This window comes from Tamandua tetradactyla, chromosome 7 (assembly GCF_023851605.1).
Source record: "Tamandua tetradactyla isolate mTamTet1 chromosome 7, mTamTet1.pri, whole genome shotgun sequence".
NCBI classification, from domain to species: Eukaryota; Metazoa; Chordata; class Mammalia; order Pilosa; family Myrmecophagidae; genus Tamandua; species Tamandua tetradactyla.
In genome coordinates this window covers 174,448,479-174,470,885 of record NC_135333.1, presented here as the reverse complement: position 1 = coordinate 174,470,885, position 22,407 = coordinate 174,448,479, and the positions used below count along the sequence as shown (strand labels likewise).

The 22,407-nt window shown below is 41.3% G+C and overlaps 2 protein-coding genes and 2 pseudogenes across 8 annotated transcripts in view; 2 read left to right on the top strand and 2 right to left on the bottom strand.

The window, feature by feature from the left end:
- LOC143642891 (thioredoxin reductase 1, cytoplasmic) overlaps positions 1-22,407 on the bottom strand; it is a 173,156-nt gene that overhangs the window by 75,211 nt on the left and 75,538 nt on the right. Inside the window, exon 1 of one of the 7 annotated variants that reach the window (XM_077111874.1) lies at positions 4,225-6,851. The exons of 5 other annotated variants lie outside the window; for them this stretch is intronic. In XM_077111874.1, coding sequence (XP_076967989.1) covers positions 4,225-4,254 — 30 coding nt within the window. In that variant the 5' untranslated portion in view covers positions 4,255-6,851. Of the gene's footprint in view, positions 1-832; positions 929-4,224; positions 6,852-22,407 lie in introns of those variants that run through there. One more of the 7 variants, XM_077111879.1, reaches the window with a different exon arrangement.
- On the top strand, positions 3,648-4,238 carry LOC143642895 (MICOS complex subunit MIC26 pseudogene; annotated as a pseudogene).
- On the bottom strand, positions 13,918-16,499 carry EID3 (EP300 interacting inhibitor of differentiation 3). The gene has a single exon (XM_077168167.1). The coding sequence runs from the start codon at positions 16,385-16,387 to the stop codon at positions 15,299-15,301; it is 1,089 nt and encodes a 362-aa protein (XP_077024282.1). The 5' UTR covers positions 16,388-16,499; the 3' UTR covers positions 13,918-15,298.
- Positions 17,087-19,242, top strand: LOC143642894 (centromere protein Q pseudogene; annotated as a pseudogene).

The window sequence follows — 22,407 nt, the reverse complement described above, 5'->3', positions numbered from 1 at the left end:
AAAAATGTTTTTGCATGAGGAAGAACAAAGGAATGTCATTATTGCAGGGTACTGGAAATAGATGGTAATTAATATTTTAAAATGTCACCTTCTGTGGGAGACTAAAGCAAAAAATGTTTATTAGTTACAAAATTTATATGTTGACTAGTGCATTTCCTAATATAACTTATGTAGATAGTTTGATTGAATGCCATAAGTGCTTGGAATCTCAAGTAGGACATGAGATTTTGCTGGTTTGTCCAGAGTGATGCCCCGATGAATCCCAGAGTGATTTGATCAGTGAGTGGAAAAGTATCTGCAAAGCCCCCTTCGGGGAGTGCTGAGAACAGGGAGAAATTCAACTTCCCCAAGTTGAATTCTTGATATTCTCACAAGCAGTGTGGACAACCAAAGCTATAGGCAGAGCCCCCAGTCTTGGGGTTTGTTCATATGAAACTTAACCCCGCAAAGGATAGGTCAAGTCTACTTAAAATTTAGGCCTAAGAGTCACCCCCAAGAGAGCCTCTTTTGTTGCTCAGATGTGGCCCCTCTCTCCAGCCAACACAACGAGCAGTCTCACCACCCTACCCCTCTCTACATGGGACATGACTCCCAGGGGTGTGGACCTTCCTGGCAACCTGGGACAGAGATCTTGGAATGAGCTGAGACTCAGCATCAAGGGACTGAGAAAAACCCTAGTATGAGCTGAGAATTAACATCAAGGGATTGAGAGAACCTTCTAGAACCAAAAGGGGGAAGAGTGAAATGAGACAAAGTGTCAATGGCTGAGAGATTCCAAACAGAGTCGAGAGGTTATCCTGGAGGTTATTCTTACGCATTAAGTAGATATCACCTTGTTGTTCAAGATGTAGTGGAGAGGCTGGAGGGAACTGCCTGAAAATGTAGAGCTGTGTTCCAGTAGCCATGTTTCTTGATGATGACTGAACAATGATACAGCTGTCACAATGTGACTGTGTGATTGTGAAAACCTTGTGTCTGATGCTCCTTTTATCTACCATATCAACAGAAGAGTAGAACATTGGAATAAAAATAAATAATAGGGGGAACAAATGTTAAAGTAAATTTAGTTTGAAATGCTAGTGATAAATGAAAGCGAGGGGTATGGGGTATGGTATGTATAATCTATTTTTTCTCTGTTATCGTTTTATTTCTTTTTCTGTTGTCTTTTTATTTCTTTTTCTAAATCGATGCAAATGTTCTAAGAAACGATGAATATGCAACTTTGTGATGAAATTAAGAATTACTGATTATATACGTAAAATGGAATGATATCTTAATGTTTTGTTTAATATTTTTTAATTAATAAATAAACAAAAAGAAAAAGAAAAAGGAAAATCGTGTCTTAGTATTACAAAAATAATTTTGCCCTGAAAGGGTCTCAGGGCCCCCAAGGAACAAACCAGACTACACTTTGAAAACCACTGCTATAGGACAGAAGTGTAGATACCCACACCTCACCTCCAGGCATTTGCCACATTGTTCACAAGGCTTATATACTGAATATCCTTCAATTTGCCTCCCACAGCAATCAATGCCCTCCCCCCATGCCACCCCCAGTAAAACACTGCTCCAGATTCTCAAAAAGGGGCACAATACTGAAGCAATTCAAGTGTGGCAGGCATCTTTAAAATTCGAATAAGCAATCCTTATTAGTCCCTCCCTGCCACCCCCCACAGCTCTCCCCCAAACATGATTGATATCCTTTGGTTTGTACAGTTTTTCCCTTGTACATGGACCCTGGAGTCAAAAGGCCCTAGGTTAAGATACTTGCTCTATCACCTAAGCTGAGTGATTTGGGCTAATCACCGAATCCTTAGGAACCTCAGTTTTCTCACCTTGTAAAATGAAGTTAATATACTCCTGCATCCCAACAAAATGCTGAGAATAAATTAAATAATGCACGTTAGTACAGCAGCTGTTGGGGGGTGGGGGGGTAGGAAGGTCTATAAAATTACTAATAGATCCCTTCCAGTAGAACTATGCCAGAGACCAAGCCATGAAGCTTTGGAGTGTGTTTTACAGATGTCCCCTGCTTCCTACCACCTACCACACTCCCCACCCTATACATGTACCTGAAATGCCCTCTTCCCATCAAATCCTGATCTGGTATATAGACAAACAGGCACGACGTCACATAACATTTTTTTCTTTTTTTGAATGCTGTATGCTGGGGTCACACTGAATTATTTTTCCATGTGAGTACCCCATTATTGCAGCACCATTTGAATATTTGTTTGTTTGCTTTGGGGGGGGTTAATAAATACCAGGACAGGGAATCAAACCCAGGTCTCCCGCATGGCAGGCGAGAATTCTACCAATGAACTACTCTTGCATCCCCTACATTACTTTTATTCAATGTACAGAAATACCTTATCCTTTCTAAAGCAGGGTAAGAAGAATTCTCTTATCCATAATCTAAAACCCCAACACAAGAACCACTTCTTTCACGAAGTCTCCCCTAAAGTTCCCCAAACAGCATTCTCCTGTTCTTGCAACTTCAGTAGCACGTGTTGTCAGAGCCCTGAATACAAACTGTTCACCCCACCCTCTGTCCTTCAAGGTTTAGCTGGAAGCCTTATTTGACAGCCGCCCCCATCGCCACTGGGGGGGCATGCGGCTCCTCTGAGCTCTCACTGCCACCATCATGTTCCATACTCCCTACAAACGCAGGCATCCTGCCTTACATTTCTGCATCCCCTGTACCAACTTGGTATGTATGTGACAGTCAAAAACACTTTTAGAAAAAAGTCCTGGATTCTAGTTTCAACTCTGCTATGGCAGCCTGGGTTTCAGTTTTTTCATCCATAAAAATAAAAATGTGGAAAACATTCTGGATAAGTATCAAAGGGTATAACACAGTGTTAGGAGCTTAGATTTAGTCCAAATAAGAACGTGACTTTGCCAGTTATAGGTCATCTTGAATAAGTTACTTTGATTCCCCTGCCTCAAGTTTCTTGTTTGCAAAAACAAAGGTGGTAAAACATGGTTTTGTGAAGTAAACGAGACAATCCATGTAAATGTTTAGTGTAGTGTCTCTCACACAGTAAGCATTCAATACAGAAGTACCTAGTATTGCTCAGCAAAGTAGCTGTTATAATGAATGGTAACTGGTAGTGTAGGTTTCAGAAGGGGAAAGGAGCCAAACAACAGCTACTTACAGCCATGGCTATAGAATTTGTTTTCCTCATATCTAAATTTCTTAAATTTCATTGAGATATTACACCTCATGTGTAAGTAAACACCATGACATTTCCCTAATGTCATACAATCTCATGTCTGAGTTATCAAAAAACAAACAAACAAAAAAACACAATAAAACCCAGCAGTGATTATATAACCCATACCAGGTGAAACTGCTTGTTTCTTTTGAAATCTGCTACATTGCCAGCTTATGCTGCAGTAGTCACAGGAATTATGCCTCCAACCTGTCTTGCTCTGGAGGATTATGGACCAGGAGCGCAATCAAGTTAAATGATTATTTAAATGTTACAGGTTTTTAGAATTGACTAGGCCTGGGACTATGACATGGGTCAGCAAAGCACAGCTGGCAGAGCAAATCCAGCAGGACTGTTAAACAGCCTGCGCCAAAAATCATATTTTTAAACGGCCTGGGGTGGGGACACCGCTGGAACTACCGCTGCAGCAACATGTGCAAGGTAATTCAGAGGTTGGCTGGACCGGCCAGCCTGAGCTACTCACCTTCAAAGTCTACGCACCACCAAAAATGGACTCAACTCACAAAAATTCCATGAAGGTTGATGACCTTTCACATGACTCAATTCCAAAGGATCAGTCTAAATACGTGGAGGAGCCAAGGACCCAGGTGAAGAAAGCATTTCACAGTTTTGACATTATTGCGAGCCATATACAAATTGGTGCCAGGAAATATACTCCCAAATTAAGCCCAGGATGCAAAGTATTGTTCAACAGGGCTTAAACAGCTAGGATTATTCCAAAATGCACCGCCTGGATTTTTTCCAAGACTAGATGTAATTGGTTTTGCTGAACTTGTTCGGCTCCTTTTGGCTAGAGGTTCAAAAATTTAAAAGCTGGTCTACTCACCTGGTTTCATGGGATTAGCTGCCTCAATCTATTACCCACAACAAGTTATAGTATTTGCCCAGGTCAGTGGGGAGAAATTCTACGACTGGAGTTTACAAGGATATACAGACATGGAAGATTTGTGGAAGAACTTTCAAAAGCCAGGAAATGTGAAGAATTCACCTGGAAACAAGTAGGATACTTCTTGCTCATCCCATTTTAATCAGTTTTAGGTAAACACTGGAAACTCCATACAGTAAAAATCAGTATTTCTACAGAAAAAAAGGCAGAAAAGTCAGTATTGAATGTAACAAATTGGTTTTCCTCTTCACAAAAAAAAAAAAGAGAGACGGCTATTACTAGTCCTCTCTGTCATCTTGGGTAATGCCACGTTACAAGTACTAATCAGGAATCTTTTCACTTAAAGTAATGTACAAGCCTTAGAACTCCTTGTTATGATGTTGCTATTTATGCACATAATTGAAATCTCAAGTAAAAACAAAACAAAGCAATATTTCATGACACATGAAAATCATACAAAATTCAAATTTCAGTATCCATAAAGTTTTATTGAAACACAGCCACAGCACTGAACAGTTGTAACAGAGCATGACTCACAAGGCCTAAAATATTTGCCATCTGGCTTTTTACAGAAAAATATTTGCCAATCTCTAGCATCAGTAAATGCCAAATCAATGGTAATGGATAATGGTAGATGGAAAAATCTCAAATGTAATACAGAGATAATGTGAATCAAAGTATCATCTGTTTGCTCAGGAAAGTAAAGATGCTACTTTATCCTCCTCCAAGGAAAATTACAGAAGGCGATTCTCACCATGACATTCTCTCCAGGAATGTAAGTATGTGCCCATTCAGCAAGTACGTACCCTAAGTATCTAGAGCCAATACATAAACCTACTCTGTATCTAAAATTCTGATAAATGACTTCCAATTTTAAAAATCTGATTTCAAATGCCTCCTTCCAGAGGCCCCCCCTTACCACACTGTCTAAGCGAGTACGTCCACGACTATGCAGTCAGTTTTTCTTCAAACAATCATTGTCAAGAGAATCACTCTGCGGTAGGCAGGATAACAGTCCCCCCAAAAGATGTCAAAGTCTGAATCCCAGACCCTAAGAAAAGTTTGCCTTATGTGGTTAAAGGGACTTTGCAGATGTGATTAGGCATTCTGAAAGAGAGACATTATCCCGGACTATTCCACTGGGCTCAATGTAATCACAAGTGACCTTATTAGAGGTAGGAAGAGGAAGATGTGACTGCAGTAGACAACAGAAGAGGAAATGTGACGACTGAAGCAAAAGGCTGTAGTGTTGGCAAACAAGGGAGACAAGGAAGACAGATGGCCTCCACCTGCAAAAGCTGAAAAAGGCAAGGAAATGGATTATCCCCTCAAAGATTCCAGAAGGAACCAGCCCTGCTGACACCTTGATTATAAGATAATAAATTTCTGTTGTTAAGCCCTAAGTTGTGCTAATTTTTTACAGCAGTAACAAGAAACTAACCCATCCTCTAAAATAAAAATTTCATGAAATGGGCAACTTTTTGTTCACCACTTCATCACCAGTGCCTAGGAACAGTCCCTGGCACGATGGACACTCAAAATATTTGTGTATATTAGCAAAGTGCCAATTTCATTTGCTTGCTAATGGATTCCACAAGGCAAAGGTAAGGGTAAAGAGCAAGGAAGTCACGTCTAGACCAAAAGGAAAGTAAATGAACAGTTACAGAGACATGGTCACCACAAAAGTTGGAGCCATGGGATCTGCTGAGTCTGATTTAGAGGCTAGGGCACTGGGTGCCCACAATGAGCCAAATACTGTGCAAATGTTTTATGTACATTCCATTCCATTTAATCTTCTTGATAACATCTTCCAAAGCAGATATTATACCCATTTCATATATAGGATAATAAAAACACTCTTAAGAGATTATGAAACTTGCCCATGAGCCAAGAATTTGAACCCAGGTCTGTACGATTATAAATTTCTTGCTCTTTGTACCATGTCACACACACTAACTCACATTTCAAAGTATCTGTTACATTTTAAGTTTAATTCCTAATTTAATCCATACAAATAGACATTATTCCCATGTTGCAGATAAAAAAAACAAAACAAACAAACAAAAAAACAACTTGAGGCTTACAAGTTAAACAATTAAACTCCATAACTAGAACGTTATATAACCAGAATATGATCCCAGGTCCTTTGATTACAGAAGTCCAAGTGCTTCTCTTTGTTATGCAATAACATTCTAGTTTTAAAAAATACCCTAATATTCTCTAAACCTGTTTATTTCGTTGAATCCCCAAGATTTAAGCCAATCTCTTAGCAGGAAACCAGCAGTTTTACAGTTTGGTTCAAAACTCTAACTGAATTCTCATTTTTCAATTGGTTATTTCTCCTTTTTTCTTCAAGGTAAGCAGTAACTGTAATTTCAAAGTGATCAAACAACCCATGTGTCTCACAATAACCAGTAAAAATAGAAACAAGTGTGAAAAGATGGAGACACTACAAGTGCTCACCAACCGACAAGTGGATAAACAAAATGTGGTATTGTCATGGTTAGGGACAGGTGTCAACTTGGCCAAGTTGTGGTACCTGTTCATCTGATTGGGCAAGCGCTGGCCTGTCTGTTGCAATGAGGACATTTCATAGGATTAGGTCATGATCACATCAGCTACATCCAGAACTGATTCCATTTGTAATCAGCCAAAGGGGAGTGTCTTCTGCAATTAGTGATGCTAAATCCAATCATGGGAAGCCTTTTAAGGAGGACTCAGAGGAGACAGATTGCATTCCTGCTTTGGCTGGTGAGCCTCTCCTGTGGAGTTCATCCAGGCCATCCATTGGAGTCATCGGCTTCGCAGCCTGCCCTGTGGATTTTGGACTCTGCATTCCTACGGTCACGTGAGACACTTTCATAAATTTTATATTTGCAAGTGTTCCCTGTTGATTCTGTTTCTCTAGAGAACCCTAACTAATACATCTTGCTACCAGGAGTGGTTCTTAAGGAACAGAATCTTAAAAATGGGTTTTTATGAATGGTTTTCTACTCTGACTGGGCTCAGAGACACTAAGGACTCTGATTCCCGTAATCAGAATGACACTCCCAATCCATGGACTGAGTTGGCAAAGGAGATAGTCAAAATATCATCATTCGATTCTCCTAATGCTTCGCTTGTACAAAGCCAGACTCTGGGGGATAATGTTTTTGACACCTTTACAGAGTTTTGTAGAAATAAGAGTTATACAGATGTTGGTTGGTTGTTGTTGGATACACTGTCTACATTAAAGGGTGAAAGGGATGGGCTTAAGGCTTCAAACAAGAAGCTTAAGTGCCGTCTGAAAGATGTAGAGGTTTCTATGAGTATCCTGAAGGAAAATTTTATTTCCTGTAGCCGTAGACTTGAGATCTCTGAAAATCAGACTCAGAATCTTATTGTTAGAGTAGCAACTTTACAACGTAAACTGAAATCTCAGTCTTGCATGGTGTCTGCCGTTAAAGTGAGGGCATTGATTGGAAAGGAGTGGGACCCTGAAAAATGGGATGGTGACATATGGATTGATAATGATGTTGGGGGTGAGGTTGAAACCCTAGACCATGCTGAGCCTTCTTTAGATAACCCTGTAATAGTCTGCCCTGAGGACATAGCCGCCCCACCTCCAGCCTGCCTTGAGGAATTGGCCACCCAACCTCCTCCTGAAGGGATTAGCCCTAGAGTTATTAATCCTGTTTCACCAGATGAAACTGCAAATGAAAGCCCTGAAGCAAATGGCTTGGAAGATATTTCTAATTCTTTTCATGACCCACCCCCACCACCCCTCATTTCTTCTAGACCTATAACTAGACTAAAGTCCCAACAGGCCCCTAAAGGTGAGGTACAAAGTATCACACATGAGGAGGTACGTTATACTCCAAAAAAACTGTGTGAGTTTTCCAATTTATATAGACAGAAATCAGGGGAATATGTGTGGCAATGGATTTTAAGAGTGCGGGATAATGGTGGGAGGAATATAAGGCTGGATCAGGCTGAATTTATTGATATGGGCCCACTAAGCAGAGATTCTGCATTCAATGTTATAGCTAGAGCAGTTAGAAAAGGTGTTAACAGCTTGTTTGGGTGGTTGGTTGAAACATGGATCAAAAGGTGGCCAACATTACCTGAGGTTGAAATGCCAGAACTTCCCTGGTATAATGTAGATGAGGGGATCCAGAGGCTTAGAGAGATTGGGATGTTAGAGTGGATTTATCATGCAAAGCCTGCTGTTACACCCCAGGAATGTCCAGAAGATGCACCTTTTACCAGAACAGTGAGAAATAAGTTTGTGAGACTAGCACCATCATCCCTCAAGAGCTCTGTGGTTGCACTTCTCTGTAGGTCAGATATTACTGTAGGAATTGCTGTCACTGAGCTGGAATCCTTAAACACAATGGGGATGACAGCATCCCGAGTTGGCAGAAGCCAGGTGGCAGCACTTAATCACCAAAGACAGGGTAGACGCGGCTATTATAATAGACAACAAACTCAAACGAGGCATCAAAATTATATGACACGCAGAGATTTGTGGCATTGGCTAGTAAATCATGGGGTGCCTAGAAATACAATAGAAGGGCAGTCTACTAAATTCTTGTTGGAGCTGTATAAACAAAAGAGTTCTAGGTCAAGGGAACAGAAGTCTAACCTGAATTACAAAAACACAGAGTCACGGCCCCTTAATCAATTTCCAGACTTGAAACAGTTTACAGACCCTGAGCCCCTTGAATAAAGGGGAGGCCAGGTCCCTATGGGGAAGAAACCTGTTACACTGCCACAAATTTATACTGTTGACCTTCCTCTAAGTCTTCCCCAAGGAGACCGACGGCCTTTTACCAGGGTAACTGTGCATTGGGGAAAAGGAAATGATCAGATATTTCGGGGATTATTAGACACTGGTTCAGAAGTGACATTAATTCCAGGGGACCCAAAACGTCACTCTGGACCACCAGTCAGAGTGGGGGCTTATGGAGGCCAGGTGATCAATGGCGTTTTAGCTCAGGTCTGTCTCACAGTGGGTCCAGTGGGCCCCCGGACCCATCCTGTAGTTATTTCCCCAGTTCTGGAATGTATAATTGGCATAGACATACTGAGCAACTGGCAGAATCCCCACGTTGGTTCTCTAACTCGTGCAGTGAGGGCTATTATGGTGGGAAAGGCCAAGTGGAAGCCACTAGAACTGCCCCTACCAAGCAAAATAGTAAATCAAAAGCAATACCGTATTCCTGGAGGGATTGCAGAGATTACTGCCACTCTTAAGGACTTGAAAGATGCAGGGGTGGTGATTCCCACCACATCCCCATTCAACTCTCCTATTTGGCCTGTGCAGAAAACAGAAGGGTCTTGGAGAATGACAGTGGATTATCGTAAACTCAACCAGGTGGTAACTCCAATTGCAGCTGCTGTTCCAGATGTAGTATCATTGCTTGAGCAAATCAATACATCCCCTGGTACCTGGTATGCAGCTATTGATCTGGCAAATGCTTTTTTCTCAATAGCTATTAGTAAGGACCACCAGAAACAGTTTGCTTTCAGCTGGCAAGGTCAGCAATATACTTTCACTGTCCTACCTCAGGGGTATATCAACTCTCCAGCCCTATGTCATAATCTTGTTCGCAGAGACCTTGATCGTTTCTGCCTCCCACAAGACATCACACTGGTCCATTATATTGATGATATCATGTTGATTGGACCTAGTGAGCAAGAAGTAGCAACTACTCTAGATTTACTGGTAAGGCATTTGTGTGTCAGAGGATGGGAGATAAATCCAACAAAAATACAGGGGACTTCCACCTCAGTAAAATTTCTAGGTGTCCAGTGGTGTGGGGCATGTCGAGATATCCCTTCTAAGGTGAAGGATAAATTGCTGCATCTGGCCCCTCCCACAACCAAAAAAGAGGCACAACGCCTAGTTGGTCTTTTTGGATTTTGGCGACAACATATTCCTCATTTGGGTGTGCTACTCCGGCCCATTCATCGAGTGACCAGAAAAGCTGCTAATTTTGAGTGGGGACCTGAACAAGAGGAGGCTCTGCGACAGGTCCAGGCTGCTGTGCAAGCTGCTCTGCCACTTGGGCCATATGATCCAGCAGATCCAATGGTGCTGGAAGTGTCAGTGGCAAATAGAGATGCTGTCTGGAGCCTTTGGCAGGCCCCAGTAGGAGAATCACAACGCAGACCCTTAGGATTTTGGAGCAAAGCCTTACCATCTGCTGCAGATAACTACTCTCCTTTTGAGAAACAGCTTTTGGCCTGCTACTGGGCCTTAGTAGAGACTGAACGCTTAACCATGGGCCACCAAGTTACCATGAGACCTGAGTTGCCTATCATGAGTTGGGTGTTGTCTGACCCACCAAGCCATAAAGTTGGGTGTGCACAGCAGCACTCTATTGTAAAGTGGAAATGGTATATACGAGATAGAGCCAGAGCAGGTCCTGAAGGCACAAGTAAGTTACATGAAGAAGTGGCACAAATGCCCATGGTTTCCACTCCTGCTGCCACATTACCTTCTCTTTCCCAGACCAGAGCTATGGCCTCTTGGGGAGTTCCTTACAGTGAATTGACTGAGGAAGAGAAAACTCGGGCCTGGTTTACAGATGGTTCAGCACGATATGCAGGTACCACCCTAAAGTGGACAACTGCAGCATTACAACCCCTTTCTGGGGTGTCCTTGAAGGACAGTGGTGAGGGGAAATCCTCCCAGTGGGCAGAACTTCGAGCAGTGCACCTGGTTGTTCATTTTGCTTGGAAGGAAAACTGGCCAGAGGTGCGTTTGTATACTGACTCATGGGCTGTTGCTAATGGTTTGGCTGGATGGTCAGGGACCTGGAAAGACCATAATTGGAAAATTGGTGACAAAGAGGTCTGGGGAAGAAGTATGTGGATAGACCTTTCTGAGTGGGCTAAAAACATGAAGATATTTGTGTCCCATGTGAATGCACACCAGAGGGTGACTTCAGCAGAGGAAGATTTTAATAATCAAGTGGATAAGATGACCCGTTCTATGGATACCAGTCAGCCTGTTTCCCCAGCAACTCCTGTTACTGCCCAATGGGCTCATGAACAAAGTGGTCATGGTGGTAGGGATGGAGGTTATGCATGGGCTCAGCAACATGGACTTCCACTCACCAAGGCTGACCTGGCTACAGCCACTGCTGAGTGCCCAATCTGCCAGCAGCAGAGACCCACACTCAGCCCCCGATATGGCACCATTCCCCGAGGTGACCAGCCAGCTACATGGTGGCAGGTTGATTACATTGGACCACTCCCTTCATGGAAGGGGCAGCGATTTGTTCTAACTGGAATAGACACATACTCTGGATATGGGTTTGCTTTCCCTGAACGCAATGCTTCTGCCAAAACTACTATTCGTGGGCTTACAGAATGCCTTATCCATCGTCATGGTATTCCACATAGCATTGCTTCGGATCAAGGAACACACTTCACAGCAAATGAAGTGCGGGAATGGGCACATGCTCATGGAATTCTCTGGTCTTACCATGTTCCCCATCATCCAGAAGCAGCTGGATTGATAGAACGGTGGAATGGCCTTTTGAAAACTCAATTACGGTGCCGACAAGGTGGCAAAAACTTGAAAGGCTGGGGTAATGTTCTCCAGGAAGCTGTGTATGCTCTGAATCAGCGTCCGCTGTATGGTGCTGTTTCTCCCATAGCCAGGATCCATGGGTCCAGGAACCAAGGGGTGGAAATGGGTGTGGTACCACTCACTATTACTCCTAATGATCCACTAGGAAAATTTTTGCTTCCTGTCCCTGCTACCCTGAGTTCTGCTGGTCTACAGGTTTTAGTTCCAAAACGGGGTGTGCTTTCTCCAGGAGAAACAACAGTGATACCACTGAACTGGAAGTTAAGATTGCCACCTGGCCACTTTGGGCTACTTATGCCTCTGGATCAACACACCAAGAAGGGGATTATATTATTGTCTGGGGTAACTGACCCTGACTATCAGAAGGAAGTAGGACTGCAACTACATAATGGAGGTAAAGAAGAGTTTTCTTGGAATATAGGAGATCCCCTGGGGCGTCTATTAGTACTACCATGCCCTGTGATTAAAATCAATGGAAAACTGCAACAACACAATCCAGGCAGGACCACTAATGGCTCTGAGACTTCAGGAATGAAAGTTTGGGTCACCCCACCAGGCAAAGAACCACGGCCAGCTGAAGTGCTTGCTGAGGGGAAAGGAAACATGGAATGGGTGGTGGAAGAAGGCAGTGATAAATATGAACTTCGACCACGTGATCAGTTACAGAAACGAGGACTGTAATGCTGTTTTGTTTGTGTTATACTATTTAAGTTGTAAGATAACAAGTTTAAGAATGAATGTTGCCCAAGGACTTGCACCCTATTCTGGAGAGATTTAATGTGTTTCCATTTATATGCTGGACAGTTGAGTATTGTCAGGTAAAAGAAAAAATGTGTGCTTATTTGTTTTCATTTGGAAATTAAGTATGGTCTAAGGTGATATATATGTGTGTGTGTGTGTGTGTGTGTGTGTGTGTGTGTGTGTGTGTGTGTGTGTGTGTGTGTGTGTGTGTGCGTGCGCCAAGTTGACAAGGGGTGGACTGTCATGGTTAGGGACAGGTGTCAACTTGGCCAAGTTGTGGTACCTGTTCATCTCATTGGGCAAGCGCTGGCCTGTCTGTTGCAATAAGGACATTTCATAGGATTAGGTCATGATCACATCAACTACATCCACAGCTGATCTTCTGCAATTAGTGATGCTAAATCCAATCATGGGAGGCCTTTTAAGGAGGACTCAGAGGAGACAGGTTCCATTCCTGCTTTGGCTGGTGAGCCTCTCCTGTGGAGTTCATCCAGGCCATCCATTGGAGTCATCGGCTTCGCAGCCTGCCCTGTGGATTTTGGACTCTGCATTCCTACGGTCACGTGAGACACTTTCATAAATTTTATATTTGCAAGTGTTCCCTGTTGATTCTGTTTCTCTAGAGAACCCTAACTAATACAGGTATATACACACGATGGAATATTATGCAGAAGACAAAATGAGGTCCTGAAGCATGCTAAGTGAAATAAGCTGGCACAAAAAGATAAATATAGTTTGATTTCACTATTATGACTCTGGTTAAAAGTGTAAAGTCCAAATCACATGATCCAGGAAGAAAATTTCTATTCATATTTAGCAATGAACTAGATGTTCCGTCTCTGCATCTGGAGTACACAAAATAAGTGGGCAATCTTATAATTTAACAGCTGTAACTTCAGCAAGGACTTCCAAAAAATATCTTCCTCAAAATCTTTACATTCTCTATCAAAAGGTTTCAATTATCAGTAAATGTCAAATAGTTTTAGTAAAGATGCTAAGGCAGTGAACAGAGCAATCTGATGGTGAGTAAAGAATCCAAGCATGGTCTTTTTGCTATTCTAAGAGTACCTTTTCCCCAAACAGGAGGTCTCTGGAAAATCTAAGGAATTAGGTTGGTAAAGACATAAAGTGAGGATTGGTAAAACAATGATGCATCTATGACTGTTAAATCAAAGGCTGACGAGACCAGGAAGCATTAGCTCCTTCACATGAGGAAAAGGAAGGAATGACTACTTCAGGAACAATTGGCAGACATTCATGACTAAGTTCAATTCTTGCTAAAAATCTCCACTATTTTTGGTGAAGAGCCCCACCTCTTCCTCCCCCACCACACACACACACACACACACACACACACACACACACACACACACACACACACACGACATTCCCCCCTAACCCACCCACTTTAACCTTGATGTCATTCATTTAATCTTTGGATTTTCCTTCCTTGTACCAGATTGAACTCAGAATAGTTTTAAAAGTTTATTGTCTTTGCTATGCATAAGAGATATTTACACACTTGTCAACTAATTAATAGACAAATGATAAAAAGTTACAACTACCAAATATTGCGTTCCTACAGAGATAAGGGAAAGAAGCTTACTGCATGCTCACTGTACCTTCAAAAAATGGTGTTTTTTTTTTTGAACACTTTTGAAAATTGCACTAAGAATCAAAATTTCGGCAACAATCTCCAAACAAGGGTGTAACTTATATTCTTAAACAACTGCAAAAAACAAACAACAAAAAGTCTCTACGGCTTTATGCTAAAGAACATTGAAATAAATCATGTATTTTAAATTAAACAAAAGTCTTTAAATCCAGGCATTTAGAATTCTATAAAGAAATGCATATTTGAATTGGAACAAATACTCCAGGCTCTTACATGATGAAACATCACTAACTCTAAAAGGCATGTTGTTTACAAGCAGATATTACAACGAGAAAAACTTGCTATCAGGGAAGAAATTACCAAAAAGATAAAGCCTATAACTGGATGGTAAAAAATTTTGTCTGAAGAAACGTGAAAAAAATATTTATTCTATAAATAAATAACTGGGGATACTAGTGTATGACGGTATTTATTTTTTGTCCAGTTCAACAAAATAAAATGGAAGTTTCCTAGAAATTGTATAGTTCTTCTGTGCCATAACTTCTCACACTTTCATGTGTTTGCCCTGTTTCCCTGCCTGCAATGCAGGCTTTCCCATCTTCTGTGACTAATTCCTTGTCACCTTTCAGCACTTGGTTGACACCTTCCCTCCTGTAGCAGAGATAAGATACTCTACTTTTGTTGAGTCTGGTCACAGGAGAAATTGTTTACCCACTTAGAGATCTTACTGTATCCTCCTCTGCAATGAAGCATGTTAACTGAATTTTTAGCCCTAAGGCTGCATATTAACTGCCTTTCTTGACCACTCATTTTTTTCACCAACTGTCCCCCCAACCTAATAAGAAACCCCTGATGTTCCCCAGAGCTCCTAGTAATGGAAGCAAAGCAGGTTATGAGAGCATCTGCATCTGTATTACCCAATACTTTTTAATTTATTAATCAATTATTTTATTAATTTTTTAAAAGCACAACTTATTTTAACTAGTATAGTCTTAAAGTGTATTTAACATTTTTTCCCATTAAAATACCTGTGACTTTTCTTTCATAAGATCATGACAATCTTTTAAGCTACCAAGAAAAATACACTAGAGAGTAAAACAATTTCTAATGTTCTTGAAAAAAAAGTTTCCCACTTTACAAGAGACAAAGTATGTTCTTCTATTTGGATTTTACTTTCTCCATTTTCAGATATTTAAGAAAAAACAAAAACGCATTTATGCTAAGCACAAAAATCTTTACTACGAGTTTGTGATCATAGCCTCTGAAATTTCAAAAGCTGCCACAATATTTTTCCAGTCCTGTAAACTCAAAGATATAACTCCTTGTTTCCTGCCATTGGAACTGCAATTGTTTCCTTTCCTAGTTTCATCAATATTAACTGGCTCTAATATTGGCAACCTGTCTTGGTCAAGCCTTATTCTTGCAAAACCATCCCTTATAATGAAAGAAACATAAAATATATTCTCCACAGTACGAGAAAAAGAGTTTGGATCAATCACAAATTCAAAATAGGACACAGGACTATCAGGATATTTTCGAAAGTAGGTTTGCAACAATCCCAAGATTCTTTCTACTTCTTTTTCTGTCGCTTCTTGATTACTACTAGGGTCCAACTTCCTCAGCTTTGTCGGCATATCTCTGTTTTCTTCCATTTTGTGAGATTTTTTCTGGTGTTCAGGACGTGGTTTCCGTGCAGAAGACTCATGCTTGAAAGAGCCAAAGATGAAGTGGAACGTCTCAGCTTGCAAGAGCCAGGTTGCTGCTTCCTTCTGCACCGTCTCCCAAAAGTGAACAGCCAAAGAAGCATCACAACCATCCAGCTCATCACGCTCATCACCCGCCATCCAGTTTAGGCCCACAAACATAAACAGACGGTCACAAAACGCTACTTGGTTAAAAAAGCTCGCATTAGAGTTTAACTGCTTTGCTTTTTCTTTACCCAGATCAGAAGCCAACACAAGAAACTGCGCGTCGAGGGCCGCTTCTCTCGTCCGGCTCACTCCATCGAACAGGACGTTGGCTTCTTCGAGGGCCTCGGTTAAGGACTCGCTCGCCGTGTTGACTATGTCGTCGCGATTCTGCTGCACGCTATAGATGAGCTGCCGGTACTGCCTGCGGATGCGCCGACATTTCTCCTCGTCATCCGCAAGCCCCAGGAGCTGGGGATCGACGTCTGCGTCCCCGGAGCTGGGGTCGTCAGAGTCGCTAGAAGGCCCCGCCGCCTCCTCCACCTTCCTCGACTCCGCCGCCGGCTTCACGGCGGGCTCACGCCCGGGCTTCTGTCTCTTCTCTTCGCCAGCTCTCGGGGAACCTTCTTCATCACACATGCCTCCAGCCACCGCCCTCGGCTGGGCGCCTCCCCGACGTTTCCCCCGCCGCGCACGCCGAAGCCGGCAGAAGCCAGAGGCCGCGCGCCTCCGCGCCTCAGCGGCCGGCCCAGCACCGCCCATGCGCACTTGGCGGCCGGCCCGTCCCCGCCCATGCGCACTAGCGGCCGGCTGGGCCCCGCCTCCGCGCTAGCGACAGGCCGCGGCCGCACGCCACGCAACAATGGGCACTTGAAAAACACCTGCTCAAGGGACAGGTGTTGGCTCAGCGCTTCCTGACAATGTCACTCAATTTGTAAAGACATGCTACGGCAAACTCAGGGGGGAAAGGTCCCACTCTTTAAAACATTCGCCGCGATACAGTGCAGTTAGGCCGACCTACATTTTTCTTTCTCGCGATGAAAAGGTCCTTTTTTTGAGAACCCGAAAGTCTGGTTAGATTATAAAATGCTCGCGGGGCAACGATAATGAAATGCACACCCCAATTATAGAGGCCAACTCTCCAGGATCAAACGCAAGGTGGACGCTGGGAACTCGTTCCCGGGGGCCGGGGAAGGGCGGGCGCGCGGGCGCGCACTCGCGAGGGGCCCCCGGCTCCCCACGCCGAGCGGAAGGCTACCGCGGGCCGCGAGCGCGCTCACGGGGACTGGGCCGCCAGGGTCGCCTGCGCGGCGAAGAGGCCTGGGGCCCGGACTCGTCGGGCCACGAAGGCGAACGCCGGGACCCGCCGCGACCCTGCGGGAGGCTCGCCCGCTAGTTCAGCGAAGCGGCTGGAAACTCGCTTCCGGCTGGAGAGGGCCGGTCAGTCCCGAGCACCCAGGCACAGGGAAGGGATTAACACTCGCTCTCAGCCCACGCCATCGAAAGCGCTTACTAACCACCACAGGTGCCGCTAGGGGGCTGAAGAAAAAAGGCGACCCACCACACCTGCCAATCATGGGCTTCAGGGGCCAGGAAGTCAATTAACCCGTAACTTCCTTCCTCTGCAGACTGGTTCATTTTTCTTAGGTAGTAGCATAACGTTTCATACGAATGCAGGAACAGCAAAACCAACTATTAAGTTACTCCAAAATCCTTATGATGCCACTCTTTGTCCACAATTATTTTAAGTAGGAGTAATTCAGAAAGATGTGTTTTTCGAAAACAACATGCATCATAGTTACCTGTGCATATACATTCTCCTCTGCATTAGCATCTCAAAAGCAAAGACTTGGTTTTAAACCTCCCAAACACAGCCGTTTTCACATAAAGGCACTCAAGCATGCACTGAATGAATAAATGAATGTAGATTAAAAACTTTGATCCAGCACCTATTGGAAGTTATTTGGCAGAAAAGATCAAATTCACAGATTAGTATAGGTCATTTATCCTACACACTGAAAGTAAAATCTGACTTCTTTTATAAAAAGTCAACCTCAGCTACACAGCCACTTCCCGGTTTCATGGTTTTCGATTGTTTGGGCGCCAATTTCTCTAAATACTAACCCACAGGAATTAGTGATTTTTGAAGCACATTATAATTGTTCCCACTTATAGGGGATGCCTGACAAAGCAAATGTGTCCAAGAAAAAATCTCAAGTTAAAAAGAAATCCAAAAAGAAAAACTGATGAAGAAATGGAGTTATCAGAGAAAGAGGGTAGAAACACCCTCTTAAACACCTTAAAGAGGGTTTAAAAACACCCAAATCATCTCTCTCCAGATGGAAAAACAAAGCATACTAATCTGAAACAGATAAAGATAACATCCAACAAGAGAAAAACCTGGCAACGTCTTTCAAGGAGTAGCAGAAAGTATTTACAATCTATGATGGAGTCAGTAATAATAGCAATTTGAGTAACAATATTAAAGAAAACAAACAAATCCAGTATCATCTCAACTGTCTGAAGAAAAGATTGCTACAACTGTGTGAAACAGAAAAATTTAACAGTGTCAAGTCTACTGAAAATGGAAAGGGCATAGCACAGTGCTAATGAAGAAGGTCTGGCAATATTGCAGGAAGAAACAGATAAAATAGTGGAGACCACAGAGTCAATGAGAACATTCAAAGCCTCAAAAGCAAACTTCACATTCTGACAAATGAGATGGAAGGAGAGGAGGAGAAGGTAAAACAGATGTTTCAAATGGATAGTAGTGAAGTACTCTCTCTTCCAGAGCTTTCTCAGAACAGTCTCAAAGCACCAGTACTTGAGAAAGAAATTTTGATGCTGATTCCAAACCAGAATGCTCTTCTGAAGGACTGGGATGTTCTTCACAATTCATCCCAGATGAAGGACATACTAACTTTTTCACTGAAGAAGCCTATAAGAGACTGGATGCCTCTTAACAAGTTTTTATTTATATGAGATTGTTTCATCTTAATTTAAACTTTATGAATATATAAAACTATTACCTTACAAATGATATTTCAGAGGCTCGGGCTTAAATTACATGCACTTTAAAATTAGCCTGTGCAGATCTACCATAAGCATCTAGTATAGTCCTGGAGACTCTGTTTTAGCAACTGGCAAGCCTGGAAAATCACATTTATTTATTATACTGCTGCATCTCTGGTTATTTCCCTGGAACCAGAAAATAAGAACGGCCACAATCTGTTAGTTAGTAATGGCAGAATGGAGGTCATTTATTGCTTAGTGCAGATAAGATATGATGCTATGAGTTAATATATGTAGTCTTTGCATGATACCTAGTACCTAGTTTACTCTCGCTAATATCATTTACCTGATATCTTGCAGTTTGTTGTCTGGTCATCAAGATGTTGAGAAATCCCCAAATGCCTTTAATCTTCTATAGAACTCCCTAGTCTTTTTGTAGTGTTAAGATTTGAGAGGTGCCTTTCACTGTGTTGGTAGCATCTACATTGTATTTTTTTATTGCATTAGTGAATAAATGTTGAATTTATTCTCCATTGTGATCAAAGGATGCTTTTATTTAAGAAAACTATTAAAAAGGAATTCCTAAGCAAGTTTATTCTCTTTAGTGACCCCTTTAAACACAGATCAAACAAAAAACCCTTCTTTCTAAACCATTTTTTCCTCACTGTGATAAGCATATGTATATATGTGTATCTAAATTATCACTCAACTATATAAAACAATTATTTCTAACCAAAAAAAAAAAAGTCAACCTCATGCCCTTTCTGGAAAACAGGGAAAATGAGACAATAACAAATTTGGGAATCAGGATCATTTTAAAGAGCCATGTTTTCCCCATGTCTGGCAATTACAAAATAAAATTTAAACCTATTTTAAATCTTAGGTGAAAACATACAGTTAATAATTCCAAGACCCAAAATGCAGAAAAGTTTGCTACTAGATGACCATATTCTTGGGAGTGAGGATTCTATCCTTCTGATAATTTATCTTCAATAAAAGCAGTTTATGAAAGCTCTCCAAAAGACAAGCACGAGGTATTTATTTTCTCCTGTGCTCAGAGGAAGGAAAATTTGCTTCACACACCAATTTGCTTCAAACACAGTCTTTCATCTGAAAATGTCAAAATGTTTCAGAAAAATATATAACTCCCCCAACCTACTTATAAAGTATTAGTAATTCCATTTACAGTGATTTCTCAGGAGATAACAACCCACACAACTCTCACAGAGGCACAGAACACATCAAGGCAAGCAGTATATGAATCAATTTTGACGTCCAGTACTTTCATTCTATGCTGGTCCTGTATCCAAGAACCTTAGTAAAATGTAATTTAAATCATCTTCAGAAAATCATACTTGCATTACTGACTGCAAATACAGCACATGATTTCAGACACTGCTACAAAGTAAAACAATTTCAAGTCTAGAGATTTCCTCATAGTCACAAAGAAATAGATTTCTACCCTTGTGAATTTCAAAATCACTACTAAATGGCTTAAATCTTCTCTATAATGCTCACCATTTTTACCTTCTTGACAGTTTGCCTATAAGCTGTTTACAAATAAACAATAATTTATCTTTTGCAGAAAATAGGACATTACCTAAACAGTAACAACTTCAGGTGCAACCTAAAGATTGCCTCACATTACTTACATGAACTGTGCTCATTTTCCTATGTTCTCTTCTGATCCTGACTCATATGCACTCACTTTTTGGTATAAACATCTTAACTTCCTACCACCAGCAATTTACATTCTGCCCTTTTTAAACTTCTATCAGATATAAAGGTCTGGTTTTATAATGAAAATGTGCAACGATATCAAAGTATGTATACATGAAAACAAGGACAAAATCATTAAAATGAAGTTATACTAGTGTTAAAGAATTAGTTTTATTTTTTCAAAAGATGTCCTATTTGTTGATATGTGATCTTTTACATATTAATAAACATTTTTCCCCAAAGAATCAACAAGTAGTTGTGATTTTCTAACCTATGGTCCAATTTCTACAAGTATTTAAATGCAGCCTAAAAAGGAAGCACACATGGAACTGTAACCCATACCAAACTTCAAAATATATTCTATACTTGGAAATTTTTTTAATGCTTTTTTGAATATATTTTATATTTCACAATTAAAAAAAACACTTAAAAAAGGAAGCACATATAATTTCAAGTTACATTGCTAAACTTTTCTGATTGGGAACAGAAAGTAGAAGTACACTGGTACTTCAAAGACGTAAGACCTCCCTTCTTTATGCAATAAGACTAGTTCAGTCAACTGTGAGACAACACTTGAGTAATGCTTCAGGGTAATTTAACTCCTCCTCATTTCCCTTCCTATCCTCTTTCAGGAGCTGGGGCTCTTCATTTCCTTTCTTCTTCTCTTCAGTCTTTTTTCCAATATTATTTTGCAGTCCTTTTTTTTTTTTCAAGAGTTCTGATTCACCAATTCCAATCACTCTTAAGCTCTTTCCCACTACCCCTACTACTTAACACAGACATGATGGGAAGGATGACAGGTCTCTCTGGTCACATAAGAAGCGAATTCACACAGAGAGTCCACTGTCTTTTCCAGTGGGATTCTTACTGCAGGACTAGCTTGTAACACATGGGTTTTAAAAAGATTCTTTTGAGCCAAAGCCAGGAATCCCCTACTCTAACCAGCTAAACCCACCCTGCTCTTAGCCACATTCCTAACGCATTCCACTCCTTCTTTCACAGGAGCATCGCACCCCTCAAAATTCAGGGTGTCTGTTTAATACAGAACTCTGAAGAAATGTGGTAAAAGTCCAAGTCTGGTTCATTAGGTATATTTTCTCTCTCATCTTAACATTCCTTAAGGTTATGCTTGTGTGTGTGCGTGTGTGTGTGTGTGTGCTTTGTTTTGTTTTTTGGTATCAAAAAAACAACAATAAAGTTTAAAGGTGAACTTTGCTATGATCAAGGCAGATAATCTGTGTGTTTTTAAAATGAATTTCTGAAAAGAGCATAGTAGGAGGAGATGAACCTGGGCTCCAATCTGATCAATTAGCTACCAGTGTTATTTTAAGCAGATTTCTCAGCCTCTCAATCTCTGGTGTTGTTAAAATGGGAATACTACTACTTAATACATCATAAAGTTACCCTAAGTACTGAGTGAGAACTATGTAATGGATCTGACACAATGTTTTCAGCTTCCGAGTAATAAATGTTAAGCTATCTGAAAGACAACAAAACGTTTAGTAAATGTGAGAAATTAAAAAGAAAAAAATTTGTAAATTTTTTTCACAAAATTGGATTGGGAACAGAAAGTAAACCCTTCCTGGCTGTTCTAGGAATGAAAGATTTTTAAAGGTTAAATCCATAAAGAGGAATACAGGAATATATCCCACTGTAACAAATACCAGTGGAAAGAAAATAACCATATAACAAAATGAAAAAACTACTAAGGCTTCAACTAATGAGAGCACATACAGCGCTTTGAAAGGGTCAGCCTCTCTACCAGAAATCCTAACACAGACCCACAAAGAGTTAGAAATCACGTGCAAAATTTTCTATGTACATTTTCCTCATGAACAGTTTCTAAGATTTCAGCTGATTCTCACAAGCAATGGGGACAACCAAATCAGTAGGCTGAGCCCTCAATCTTGGGGTCTGCCCCTATGAGA

Bases quoted from the DNA above. Each gene is read 5' to 3' on its own strand.
- EID3 (XM_077168167.1), bottom strand. From the start codon at position 16,387: ATGTGTGATGAAGAAGGTTCCCCGAGAGCTGGCGAAGAGAAGAGACAG.